This window comes from Notolabrus celidotus, chromosome 1, assembly GCF_009762535.1.
Source record: "Notolabrus celidotus isolate fNotCel1 chromosome 1, fNotCel1.pri, whole genome shotgun sequence".
Lineage (NCBI taxonomy): Eukaryota > Metazoa > Chordata > Actinopteri > Labriformes > Labridae > Notolabrus > Notolabrus celidotus.
This window is the reverse complement of record NC_048272.1, coordinates 18,151,303-18,165,603: the sequence shown is the minus strand read 5'-3', so window position 1 is coordinate 18,165,603 and position 14,301 is coordinate 18,151,303. Positions and strand designations below refer to the sequence as shown.

Below are 14,301 nucleotides of genomic sequence, written 5' to 3'. Positions count from 1 at the left end.
ACTGATCCGTGTTAAGGGAAGAATGAACAGGGCCATGTATCGTGAGATTTTAAGCCAAAACCTTCTTCCATCAGTGAGAGCATTGAATATGGAACGTGGCTGGGTCTTCCAGCATGACAATGATCCCAAACACATCGGTCAGGCAACGAAGGAGTGGCTCCGTAAAAAGCATTTCAAGGTCCTGGAGTGGCCTAGCCAGTCTCCAGACCTCAACCCCATAGAAAATTTGTGGAGGGAGTTGAAAGTCCGTGTTGCCCAGCGATAGCCCCAAAACATCACTGCTCTAGAGGAAATCTGCATGGAGGAATGGGCCAAAATACCAGCTATAGTGTGTGCAAACCGGGTGAAGACATACAGGAAACGTTTGACCTCTGTCATTACCAACAAGGGTTATGTTACAAAGTATTGAGTTGAACTTTTGTTATTGACCAAATAATTATTTTCCACCATAATTTACAAATAAATTCTTTAAAAATCCTACAATGTGATTTCCTGGATTTTTTTCCTCATTTTGTCTCTCATAGTTGAAGTATACGTCTGATGAAAATTACAGACCTCTCTCATCTTTCTAAGTGGGAGAACTTGCAAAATCAGTGGCTGACTAAATACTTTTTTGCCCCTCTGTAAGTGACAGGGAGACAGACAGAAGACAGAGAGGGAAACACAGGAGCTCAGTGTATCAAGCCTATAGCAGCATAACTAAGGGCTGGTCCAAGCCTGAAAAGTAAAGTTTTAAGCCTAGCTGATTGTTATCAGCTGATTTCTCCCAGCTCTTTTTAACATGATGATAATAATAGATTTTTGAAAGTAATTCTAAGTAAAAGCCAGGCACACTCTAGTAAAACTAAACATCAGTGGTTTTTGATGACTCATCAAAATCCTAGTTAAATATAACACAAAGGGCTGTGGATCTTTTCTTTAATTGAAGATTTCATCTTGGGAATTTTTAATGGACAGAAAAGCTAAAAAGAGACAGGGAATGTGGGGAGAAGAGAGTGGGGTAGACATGCACCCAAAAGCTGAGGCTGGAAGTAGAACCAGCAGTCGATGGGTTGAGAATTGTAGCCTCTGCATATTGGGCCCTAGCTAAACTGGTGTCCTGTGTGGGTCTCTTTAGTTTTACTCTTATGATATTTGAAGTCAAGTTCAGACTTGTATGCCAGTGTCTCTTCCAGAAAGAAGCTGTACTTGGGAAGGGGAGACTAAAAATAGGAAAATATAAGAGTATCGTAACACATCACTCTTTCTGTCATCTATTTATTGACTCTTTAATAAGGTTTGGTAAGTTTATTAACTGTAATTCTCTCCACTTAATTTGCTCAACTCAGAGACAGGAAATGTGAGGAGTAAAGAGTGAGGGAAGACATGCTCAAAGGGTTGTAGCCAAGCGGAAACCTCCGGCCACAAGAATTAAAGCCAATGCGGAAGTGTTAAAAACTGCAGTTCCTTGAGTGTCCACTTGAGGCTGGCTGGAAGTACCGGAAACCACATACACACCCATTCAAAAAAAGCTTTACAGCTGAAATAAACACGTTTACAGCCTGTACGGAGGATGAATTTTTTCATAACGCGGCAATTTCAAAGATATTGAGATTACGAGTTTTCCATTATGAGAGGTACAGCTGACTTGATTGACAGGTGGGGACACTGGCTGTTGGCGGGGAGGCTCAAAGCCGGTTTCTGTAACATCACACTAGCTTGGATAAAGTTAGGTTAAGTTCAGCATTTCCAATATGGCTCCTGCCGACGATTGGCTTCAGAAACAGATGGGTGACGTCACGGATACTACGTCCATTAATTATACAGTCTATGGTCGTGGCTGATGATTGACCACTGCGATGAGGACTAAAACCTCTGTACATTGGGAGCACACTTAAACCACTAGGCTAACCGGCGCCCACATCTTAACGACACACACTCACACACACTCACACACACCCACACACACTCACACACACTCACGCATACACGCACACACGCACACACGCACACATATACTTGTAGTGTTCCTCTCTTTATAAACACAGCAGCACGTCCCGCCCTGCCTCTTATCTTTTTCCTGTCTGTATGCGTCTGATTTCAGTGCACTTCAATCAGTGCATCAACAGGAGGGAAGCACTGTAAGACCTCTCTCTCTGATCGCCTGCAGAGCATGTGTTCGGTGTTGCAGGTTATCAAATGGAGGGGCACAGAGCGACGAGAGATCACCTGAATCCTTGATCCTGTGGGCGTCCCTATATAGAGAGAAAGGATAAATGGAAGAATGGTCAGCAGCTTCATACTTAGGCAGCTGAAATATACCTTGTTAGCTTGTCTGCTGTGGCTAATGTGCACATTTGAATACATGTGTATAAGGAAGTGACTGAGCTTGCATATCTTCCTCATATCCTTCAGTAGTGGTTTGCCTTCATGAAAGCTTTTTCACAGCATTTCATTTTTATCTGTAATCTTTTATTTTCTGTGTTTTGTGTAAAGAAGTGAAACAGTCTGGATCAGTTTTCTCATGCACTCTTCCTCCTCTCTTCCCTCCTCAGGCACAGAAGAGCCATTCAGAAGAGCCGGGGGTCAAAGGTGAGAAGAGCAGAGGGCACCATGGAGAGTGAGCCAGGGGCCCCTGCAGGGACCACCACCACCAACACCACCACCGTCGCCACCTCCTCCTCTCCTAGCACCACAGCTGCAGGCAGTAGTACTACCTCTAACGCTGCTTCTACCACTACCACTACTTCTTCTACCACTTCTACTGGCAGTAACAACACCACCAGTAGTAGTAGTAGTAGTGGTAATGCTAGCAGCAGTTCCAGTAGTACTACTACGGCGGGCAGACAGGCAGTGCCTCAGATCTCTGTTTACAGCGGGATACCTGACAGACAAACAGTGCAGGTGGGTCATTTAGTTCACAATCAAACTGTTTATTAAATGAGGGGATGCAAAAAAGAGGAATGTATGTAGAAGTTCTCAGGAGTTAGTTTCTTAGCTGTGCTGCCCTCTAATGGTGAATGTTAAACCACATTCAGGCCTCTGAAGTGAACCTGAAATTATATTTAATCATTATTTTCTCATTAGAAGTAAAAAAAAAAAAAAAAAAGGGCATTTGTCTTCAATATTGTAAAGAAATGAAGAAAAGTCAAACAATTTCCGAGGAAGTTTCCAAGTTGAAGTGAAGGAATGCTTTCTGTGTTCAGTGCTCTTGACCTTTGACCCCAGTGTTAAGTCTCCTCACAGGCTTACCCTCACCCTGAATGAGGCCCTCGCACTTTAAGCGCTGATGCTTTGACAGCAGGCTTTTTGTTACACTCAGCCTGTCGACAGTTAAAAGGCAAACACAATGATCACCAGGACGCCCTCAGAGCAGAAAGGACTCCTGGTCAGCGAGAGTTGAATGCATGTGTGAAGTGCATCTCTGCTAATTTTACCCTCATTCCAAACGGAGCGGGTCAGAACAGCTCTGTGAGACTTAGGAATACAGGTCAACATCCTCTTGGCAATCAGGCAGAGGGCACCTTCAGGGGCGAAGGGTGAGGAGAGTCAATTCCTCGCGGCTCAGAGGTTCAGGTTTGAGATAGTTACTTTGAGGAGTTGTTTAGACTCTTTCAGCAAGAACTACATACAAGGACCAGGTTTATTTTTGTCAGTTTGCAGCGTTAAAAAGGTTATTAATGTTTGTCTGCTCACAATCTTGCAGCTAGTGCTGGGAAATATTGAAAATAGGGATGTACATTTTAAGTGTTTTCCATGATCGATTTTTGGAAATGTTAACGATCAATTATCGATTAACTGATAAGAAAAAACATTATTATTCTTACGTAAAAAAAAATGCCAAATACGTTGTTTTCCCCCTAAATTTTATTTTCTACAGCAACAAAATGCAAATAACTGACGGGATTGAATACGGGCACACGTTTGACACGCAGAATATCAACGATCAGGCTCATTAAAATATTCTCCGCGGACATAATCTTATAAAGTGAAGGCTCATAATACTCACAGTGTCCAGTTTTCTGTCTACTCGTTCTTATTGAGAAAAATAAACATGTGTATTCAGTCAGGTGTCAGCCAGGAGCGCAACCTGGTCATAATCAGGAGAAAGCTCAGACGGCTCTGATGTTGCTGATCTGCAAACGTAGCGTACCAGAATTTCCCACCTGTCTGTTGCCTTCGTATCCAAAGGTGGGAAATTTCCTGTTCAAAGCTGTCAACCTTCGTGTCCGTGTCATTGTTGGCAGCAGTTTTGTATTGATCCTCTTTGAAAAAGCGCGCATGGAGACCTGACGCGCAGCCGCAGCCGCCAGCTGAGCGTCTCCGCTGTGCGCAACACCTTTAACAGCTGATTCACATCGAAACATGCTTTAAACTTAAAACACCTCACTGATAGATGAGTGTAATATGAGACCATATGATGTTTGTTCCACGTGACGGAAAATTGATAACAAAAATGTGTGTTTCGAGTAATTTCTTAACAATCAATTAATCGATAATCAATTAATTGTGGTCATCCCTAATTGAAAATGATGTTATCAGGATAAAATATTTCATATCAGTCGACATCGGTAATTACCTCTTTGAGCTTTCTTCAGTGTCGCTGTCACTCGTTTCCGCTGTGTTTACATTTTGCTCCAAATGTCTTTAAGCCCTGCCTACCTCTCACCCTGCGACATGATTGGCTGTTCAAGTCCGCCTTCTTCTTCTGTCTAATGTTGGGTGGCAACTAGCATTTAACACTCATTAGCGCCCCCTCCATTTTAAGTGGCTGGGGGTGTAATTACAGCTTTATATATATCAAATTTTTATCGAACATTTTTTATATTTATATTGAGAAAAATTATATCACAGTTAATATCGTTATCGAATAGGGGTGTAACGATTCTTTTTTACAACGATTCGATTGGTATCACGATTTGTGCTTGCCGATACGATTAAAGGACGATATTGATTCATTTAGAACGATATGATCCGAGACGATTCAGTGACTTGAAATCAATTCAGTAACTTGAAATAAATACCTTGATACTGAACAGTCCTAGATTCCTGTTGTTGCTGTGATGTTTTTGGCCCGAGCCGAGTTTTGGCCTAGTCTCTGACTTAATATGCTGGCGAGGCCTGAGGCTTCTGCAGAGCTGATGTTACCTTGGGGAACGCTGCAAGAGGTGCCTGGACGGCCGGCGTTGTGTGAAATCCCATGGCACCTTAGTAGGTGGTGGGATAGATTTGCCGTGGTACTTTACTTGACCTTTACATATCCTAAAAAAAGTGAGCGACTTCTTCAGAACATCTCCGTCTTTGCAAAAGCCAAAGTGTTTCAACACTCTGGACTGCAATGGTGGCTTGATAATTTCTCACTCGCCAGCTTCTCCTCTGCCATCCACCACGCTATGTTTTGTTGTCTGCTGGCGATGACGTCACAGACAGGCAGCCTGAATTGAGTAACGTTTAATGTCTTTATCATTAAAAGTGCAAAAAAACCCACATCCATATAAGGTCTGCCATGCTTAAATCCAATGCGTTATTTCCTAGTATCGATACAATCGATTTATTACCTTTTAAAACAATGTTAGATCGATATATGTCGTACGGGAGGCCAACTTGCCGAGCACAAATCGATGTAGTTGGATCATAGGAATATAAATCGATACATCAATAAAGTAGATGAATTGTTACACCCCTATTATCGAATTATTGCTCAGCCCTACTTGCAGCACAACTCATATTTTTTACAGTTTTTTTGTTTAGTTTTGAATAAATGCAGTTTAATCTGTGCCCGCTGTTTTCTGGTTAGCTTCCTGTAAACCCTGACTTAATAAATAAAGTGCAAACTTTTCGTGCATGCTTCATGTGTCATTACTTCAACCTACTCTGTCTTCTTCTGCAGGTGTTCCAGCAGGCGTTACACAGACAGCCTAACACAGCAGCACAGTACCTGCAGCAGATGTACGCTGCCCAGCAGCAGCATCTGATGTTGCAAACTGCAGCCCTCCAGCAGCAGCACAACCTCAGCACCGCTCAGCTCCAGAGCCTGGCAGCTGTACAGCAGGTCAGCAGACGGTCATGATATGTATGAGTCATTCTCACAGTGTAAAGATAACGCTGAATGGTCCAAGCAGTTTCCAGGAAATGCTAAATTTCTCTCCCCCTTGCCTTTTGCTAGGCCAGTATTGCAGCTGGCAGGCAAAGCTCTACACAGAATGGCACTTCATCCCAGCAAACAGGATCAACTCAGGCTACGGTCAGTGCAGTTTTGAGTGTTTAGCCTTTCTCCTAAGTGCCTCTCAAGTTTATGTTCCCTTTTTTTACTAGATTAACATTGAACTAAGGTCATTTAAGCACCACGATTGCTCTGGGGAATCTGTGCGTCAGACTAGCCGCTCTGCAGCTTTTCATCTTAAAAGGGATTTTTAAAAGTTGTAGTCATTCGCAGACGTTAGAAAAAGTGCAGCTCTGGATCTTCCGTATTGGGAATGTAACTGAGAAATCAGTGGAGTGCAGGTGTAATAATAAGCCTTCTTAATCATCCTGTTTATGTTTTTCCCACAGATCAACCTGACCACCTCCCCAGCGGCAGCTCAGCTGATCAGCCGAGCTCAGAGCATTAGTTCTGCCCCCACCAGTATTTCCCAGCAGGCTGTTCTGCTGGGCAGTCCATCCAGCTCCACTCTCACAGCCAGCCAGGCACAGATGTACCTGCGCGCACAGATGGTGAGACTGCAGACACACAGAGCACAGCCACTGGCACATTTACATGAGTGTGCATATTTGCATATACGCATCCTGCACACACACACACACACATGCTGCGTGAATAAATAAGTAAGCTGTGTTTTTCCCTTCAGGACACTGTGTGTGTTTTCAAATGAGTGCATGTGTAGTATGCACATGCTTACTCCCCCACAGTGAGTGATGTTCTTTATTTTAGAGGAGCTGGTCAGGATAATGTCCCCCCCCCCGAGGCTTCACAAACCCAGCAGTGATTTTCCTGAATGTCCATGAATTCTCAGAAAACATCTCCTGGAGGTCTGGGTGTTCACTCTGTCGCTTCAGGTCCAGTTGTTTTAAAACACACTTGCTTGAGGACATGTAGTCTTCATTTGGGCATTTATACGTGGAAGACACGTTTGTCAGTTTAGATTGCCATGGGTTTGAAAAGTTGTGTAGTCTCTCGGCGGATAAATCAGAGCACATCAGATTGTTTGCATATGATTTGTATGAAGTCCTGCAAATATGTTAATTCACTTCTACAGGCCTTTTATGTCCACAAATACACACATATATGACAGTTTTTAATGGGACTGTTACATCAATTTCTCAGTCTAAATGGTCCTTTAAACAACAAATCTTACACAGGAAACCTCTCCATTTCCATTATTGCAACATAGTCAGGATGTATAATATGTTACACTTTGAACATTTTCAAACCTATACTGACATCTGTCTTGTTTTTAAAGTTTGAAATGGGCCATCATTGATCACATTTATCAAAAAAAACCCACAATATGATAAATACTAGAGCACAAACATGGGGAGACTGTGATGTAACAAGACGTTAAACCAAATTCAGCCAATTTGGTAGTGTCTGTCAGAGGCACACAGTCCTGGAACAAACTATCAGCTCACATTAGGGAGCTTATGAACCACTGTACCTTAAACATTGGTTAAAAACAAACCAGTCATGTACACAAGAATAATCAGTTTCCACATTTGATGCCCGTTCCCGGGGCTTTGGCCTCACCTTCCATCCTGTTTTTATAATGTCACAGAAGTGTACGTTTTGTATGTAAACTTTGTTTGTAAGTAATGTGCATTGTATTTAATTTAATTTGAATGTATTTGATTAGGACAAAGTGCTTCACATAAAAATCAAAAGATAAAAATCAAAGAAGAATAAAATGCTATAAAAAAGAAAACAACACTTTATATCATAGATATATGAAGATTTAAAAAGTACATTAACTGAGGAAGCATGACATGAGATGTAAAACTAAAACTTACCCAGTTAGAAATAGGATGAAATACAGATGAGTAAATAAGTAAGGGATGATGTATGGTTAGCAGTTTGTTATAGGAAAAGTAATCACACCAGGGTGAGACAAGACCCCCTGAAGGGGTTCTATTTCCCATAACTACCTGCTAACCTTACATTATCCCGCCTATTACCCGGCTACTAACTTAAAATACAAACAGGTTGTCAAAACACATTGATTAAAATATGATTTTATTGATTTAAATGATTTATGTACAGTTTATAAAAATAGTCCCAGTGATTCCTCGTCAGTTAGCATTCCATGGCGATGGATTCTTATCTGCCTGTTGCGGTGGATTTACCATGAAACTGTCCTCATTCAGCTCTCCTTCTTCTCTGAGCTTTGTGGTTCACACACCTTGAAAAATAAACAAATGTCTGAACTTTGAACCCTGCTGCTATCATCACCACCGCTCTTGATTTAAGTTTCTTTGTAGAGATCGCTAACCTAAAGTTTCTCTCGCCTGCTCTGCTCGTTGATCATATTGCTGGACAGGATCCAATATGTAAACATCCGTAGCCTGCCGTATTAGCATGCTAACTGAAGCTAACGCTTTAGCCACATTGTTTACCAATATGATGCTAACGGATGCTAACGGTTTTACCTCAACTGACGGTCTATGGTGTCAACAAGCAGAAGACAAATATGCCGGAACTCTTTTCCGTGGATTGATTTGACATGATGTGTGATCAGTTTGCCTCTGGTGTTGCTTATGTTAGTGAAAGTTAATAACCTTTGTCAAGGGGTTTTGACCAATCAGGATCAAGCAGCTTACACAGCCTGAAGATCAGTAAGACAGCCGGGTAATAAAGTGCATTAATGGTAAGACAAGGAATATATAACTTGTCTGGGCTGATCACAGTGACATTAGAAAACATCAAGGCACAATTTAAAGCTCCTGTGAGGAGTTTTTGAGAGGTTATGAAACAGGCTGAAATCAACAACCATGCCTCTTCATGACCCTCAAAATCAAACAAAACCATTAGAAAATATTTTAACAGTTTCAGTTTTATAACTTTTAAAGCCTGAAACAGCTCTGAGGGGGTAGGTGTCAGATGAGGTGATCAACAGCACATCAAAGAAAAACCCTTTTAGTACTTTTTCTGCTGCAAATATTCTTAATGAGTGAAATATTTGACTATTAATTGTAAGCAGGAGGAGATTTCGTTTCAGAAACATAATTAATTCAGCAACGATAGAGGTACGACTTTGTCCACAGGGGGTGCCAAAGGCAACGCAAACAGAAAGTTCCTCACAGGAGCTTTAAGTGTAATAATACTTTTTAAAATGAATGTAGCACACATGTAGTATGAATCAGTACAGTTATAGGTAGTACAAGGCAAAACTGAAGGGACAAGATTTCCTCACTGGATATTAAATATAGATAAAATCCCTGTTGTGTTTCTGACAGATCAGTTGACCTTTGTTGGGTGTGTGTGTGTGTGTGCGTGTGCGTGTGCGTGTGTTTGTGTGTGTGTGTGTATGTCTCTCCAGGCCCAGCAGAGTAACCTGGTGCAGGTGGCCAGGAGTCTGGGTCGGGCTGTTCCTCTTTCCCCACAGCTCATTTTCACTCCAACGGCCACAGTGACAGCTGTCCAGTCAGAGAGCTCCACTCAGGCCTCCTCACAGGTGGGTGCACTGAAATATACTTTCGCTAAATTTGATGAAAGGTGAAGTCCTTGAATTTGTTTGCCCTGGTAAATATTTAAAACATGTTTGAAGAGTTTAGAGTAAGAGCTTGGGATGACCAAAAGTATTTTATTTTACTGGACATTGGTAGATGTGTAGTACATTATTTGTATATTTGCTTTATTAGTTTACCATTTCAATTATTTTTTACAGCCAAAATTGACTTCTCTTTATTTATGTTGTAATGAATCTTAGTTTATGGATCAGCTGATCTCAGTAATCTCTCATCTTTCTGTCTTTCTTAAGAATCAGGTCCAGAATCTGGCCATTCGCGGCCAGCAGGGGGCGACCTCTGCCTCCTCTCAGACTCTTCAGGCTCTGAGTCTGAAGCAGAGTCCTGTTCCCATCCAGCCTGCCTCTCTGGTCAAGAACCTCAGCCAAGCCTCTCCAGGAGGGAAGACCGGCTCCTTGGACTCTTCATCTGAGGGAGGGAAGAAGGGGGAAAGCGTTGCAGTTACAGAAGTCCGAGCTATAAACATGAGCCGCCATGTCACGGCTGTCAGCGCTCAGTCATTGATTGCTCCAGGTAAGTGGAGTTTGCAGACGAAGAGCCTGAACAGTTTGAACAGTTTGAATGTGTGCAGACATCTAAAACATACATATACACAGGATCTCTCACAAAAGTTGTTAAAATAACAAAGATTTGGAAGCTTTTTTTGCTCCTCTTTATTTTGTATGAAACTAAAAAGCCAAATAAGACATAATTTCAGCCGTCAGGAAACAAAAAACACACTCATCACCAACTACTTATTTTAAAACCTGCCAACAGAAGCCTTGTTAGAAAAATGTAAGAAGTTTTCTTTACACATATTTCATGACCTACCTGGCAGACAACCTGTACATTTTCAATAAGCAGAAGCAAGCTATTCGCGCCAAGTTTTGATAACTACTTATCCGTCAGGCTAGCCCTGTGCCTACGCAGAAGCGTACACCTTAGCTTGACTTGCACCCCCTCAAACATGTAATGTCTGTATGTATCGAAATGTCAGACTGCAAGCCCTGTGATTGGTCCACTGGGTAGCATTGTGTTTCCGGAATCATCGTACATTCTCCTCCGATGTCTCCTTTTCTTCTTTGTCTTTAACTTTAACATAATACGCTTGGATTCACTATCATTTCCTGTTCATAAACAAGCAGAAGATGTAACAGGACTAGAAACTGGTGATCCAACGAGCATAGAAATTGCTCTGGGGACTAGCAATTGGGCAGAGTATTGCAGAAGTAGTGCTCAGGACTACGATGGCCACTTTAGCACAACAAGGCTTTTCTAAACAAAAGTTGAGCACTGAATACTTGGTCGAATACTCAGACTTTGACATTTTGTTTGGAAATGATAACAGCTGACGGTAGCATTTGTTGGAAGGACCCCAAGGTTCCCTATAGCGCCTCTAGAAGGTCAAACTCTTCGCTTGTACTGTGAAATATCAAAAGATCAACTCAAGAGGCCAACAGAAACTACAGCAACCAAGGGTTCCCAAACTCTAATGACCTTTTTTAGTCTCTGGCTTTTTCTCCAGCACCATCATGATGTCCAAATTTCCGCCTGGACGTCATATTCCATGCTCATTGAGATATGCTTACATGCTCAGCAAGGATGCTGATGATGGAGTCGTTATATGGATGATGTATAGTGAGCAGGTTGTCATGGTAGAGAAGTCTTTCAGGGTGAGACAGGAAACCTCTTATGTAGGGTTCTTGGGTCATGCACCATCTTTCGTTTTGCAGAATCCTCTGTTGTAGCCTGTTGTCCTTGTGTCAATAATCTCTCCTTCCTTTCTCCCTTCTCTGTTTTCATCACTTCTCTTGGTCATCCCTCCATTAATAAACCGGTATCAAATTAGGCAGACTTCTCTCTATTTTATCGATCACAGTTAAGACTGATTTATACTTCTGCGTCGAATCGACGGCGTAGCCTACGCTGTAGATCCGCATAGTTCCCGTACCTACGGGGAGGCCTACGCATGTAGCTGACGAGCATCTCCTTCAAAATGTAACTACCCTTAAAATCGACGTGGACCGCAAGCCCCGTGATTGGTCTGCTCGGCAGCATTGTATTTCCCTTATCCCGTGTATTTCATCTCCTCCTCTCCATTCTTCATGTATTCATGTCTGTATGATGAACAGCAACATGTAGCAGCTGTAGATTAACAGAACGCTCTGAATCGCTCTGGAAAAGTAAACAGAGATCGTAGCAGAGCCGGAAGCAGTCGACCCGACTGTCAGAGAGACCGCACTGCCCTCAAGCATTTCGGCGGAGAATTGCTGTGCCCCACGGACACATCAACGCACAAGTATGTAGTGCTCATGTCCGCGTCAGCCCCTGCTGCGTAGGGGAGGCGCAGAAGTATAAATCAGCCTTTAGTCTGCTGAAGTCGGTGTTCAGAGCTGCCTCCTCAGCGTCAGACCTAATCATAAAATGCTGCAGTGTAATGACGAATCAGAATCAAGTACTTCACTGTGATAAATGTGCTCATCGCCAGCATGTTGATGATGTTGTAACACTCAAAGCCCTGCTGTGTCTTAGTTGAGCCTTACAGAGCTGCTAGTTCAGCTGTAGACTCTCAGCCTTGTTTACATCTGACAGCCCACACTGGTCCCGCTGCAAATGCCATTTTTAGTTTAATGTAAACACTGGGAGGAACATAAAGTGTACTTTCAGAGTGTCTGCTTGCTTTTTTGTTGTAAGAGATATCCACTTTAATCCCTGAAATAGACTTAGGGCTCCAGGCAGCTGTCACATGCACAGTAGAAATGTGATCTGTGTGTTTCGTTGTAAGATAAGAGAAGAAAATAGACTTAACACGTCGCCCTCCTAATAGCTTTGTGTTGAGTGTGGCATGTCGGGGCCTGCATCATAAGCCCATTGAGTCAGTGAAGGGCTGAAACTTGCCGTGTTACAGACAGTGTGTTGGGCTGTGTCTGGAGCTCCGGAGCTGCTTTGTGAATCAGAAGCTGTGAAAGGCTCACTGCCACACAAGGGTCCTTCTAAACCACTTATTGTGTAATTGAGAATCAGCAGCTGTTTCTCCTTTTCCTTTTTAGTGTAAATTGTTGTGTAGATGCAAGAGTACCAGCTGATTGGATCAAATGAAGTTCAGTTTAAGACTCAGTGAATCCTTGTCCTTATGAGTCTGTGCAACAGTTTTACAGAGAACTTTATATATGTGTGTTTAAGATGCTTTATATACGCTGTAGTATATTGTAGGGATATAAGGATACACTCAACCCACGATTCGATTAGAATCCCGATATTTGGATCACAATACGATTCACTCACGATTCTCTAACGATTTTCAAGAAAACTGGATTGAACTCAAAATTTAGATAAATATTATTTTATTTCAATTCTCAGATATGGACAGTTGCTATATATATTTTTTTCTCTTATATTTCTTTATAAACAAAGTAATCCTTTTTCATTTTTAAGGTGTGTTGTAACTCAAATAAAACCACTGCACTTTTTTTTTCAGTACCTTGCAAAAGAAACAAAAAATGACCGCACAAAAATACCTTGTTGGCAAATTTCAATACAGTTATAGAGAAATGGAAAGTGAACGATTCCCAAATGAAAGTATTTGATATTAAAACAAATAAGGTAAATCTCTTTAAATTAGGGATATAATTTCAACTATTCTCCTTGATCGATCTTTGGAAATGTTAACGATCAATTATCGTGTAGTCTTTAAAAAAACGTGAAAGTTTGTTTTAAACGATCATTAAAAAGTTTTAAAAAGTAATGCCAAATGCGTTATTTCTCCCTAAATCAAATTTTCCGTCATGACACAATGTACATATCTGACGTTATTAAACAGCTACGGATCATATTGAGGTGTTCAAAATGTTAAACACACTGAATATCAACGTCAGCTGCAGCCCCTAGCTGAGCGTCTTGTCTGTGCACGGCACCTTTAATCAGCTGATTCACATTGAAACATGTTTTAAACTTAAAACACCTCCACTCAGCGAGTGACGAGAGAGCAGCGCAAGAGACTTAATAATGTTGAACAAGCGGAGTATAATGAAGATAGCACCTTTTACTGTTTAAAAATCCCGATATCCCCATACAAAAATATGTTGAATCGAATTTCAGCCACCCTTATTTGTATCGATTTTTTACCGATTTGCGATACATCGTTGGATCCCTAGTATACTGTGTTAAAGCATTGTGTTTTGTAATCTGTCTGTTCAGAGGTGTGTGTGTTTGTGGTGTGTGTGTGTTTGTGTGTGTCTGGTAAAAGGAGAGGGGGGAGTAGGGATTATCTGAGCGTGTCAGTGCACAACTGTGCCTTGCTTTGTTGCGGTAATGGATTCACATAAAATGAAAGGGAGGATGGAAGCTGAAAATCTGGCTGCATGCTGTCTGAGGTAAAAAATTACATTGGTTGCCATAGCAGCAGGCCATTAGGGACAGGTGTGCACATTAGATGCTGTGGGGTTAATACACTGTAAATGAGGAGGAGGAAGAGGAGGAGAGGCTGCATGGCTGCCTGATGGGATTGTCAAAAGCTGGGGTTGAACTCGGGTCATTTTTCCACTAAAGTTTCACACAAAAAATCTAAGACGTTCGTAAATGGATGCTTAGTGACCTGATGCATTA

General features: G+C 41.8%; 1 protein-coding gene across 1 annotated transcript in view; it reads left to right on the top strand.

Moving 5' to 3' along the window:
• Window positions 1-14,301, top strand: part of phc2b (polyhomeotic homolog 2b (Drosophila)) — a 67,214-nt gene that overhangs the window by 28,656 nt on the left and 24,257 nt on the right. Inside the window, exons 2-7 of the mRNA XM_034683885.1 lie at window positions 2,535-2,883; window positions 5,870-6,031; window positions 6,146-6,223; window positions 6,532-6,693; window positions 9,510-9,644; window positions 9,951-10,230. Of these exons, the coding sequence (XP_034539776.1) occupies window positions 2,593-2,883; window positions 5,870-6,031; window positions 6,146-6,223; window positions 6,532-6,693; window positions 9,510-9,644; window positions 9,951-10,230 (1,108 nt within the window). The 5' untranslated portion in view covers window positions 2,535-2,592. The remainder of the gene's footprint in view (window positions 1-2,534; window positions 2,884-5,869; window positions 6,032-6,145; window positions 6,224-6,531; window positions 6,694-9,509; window positions 9,645-9,950; window positions 10,231-14,301) is intronic.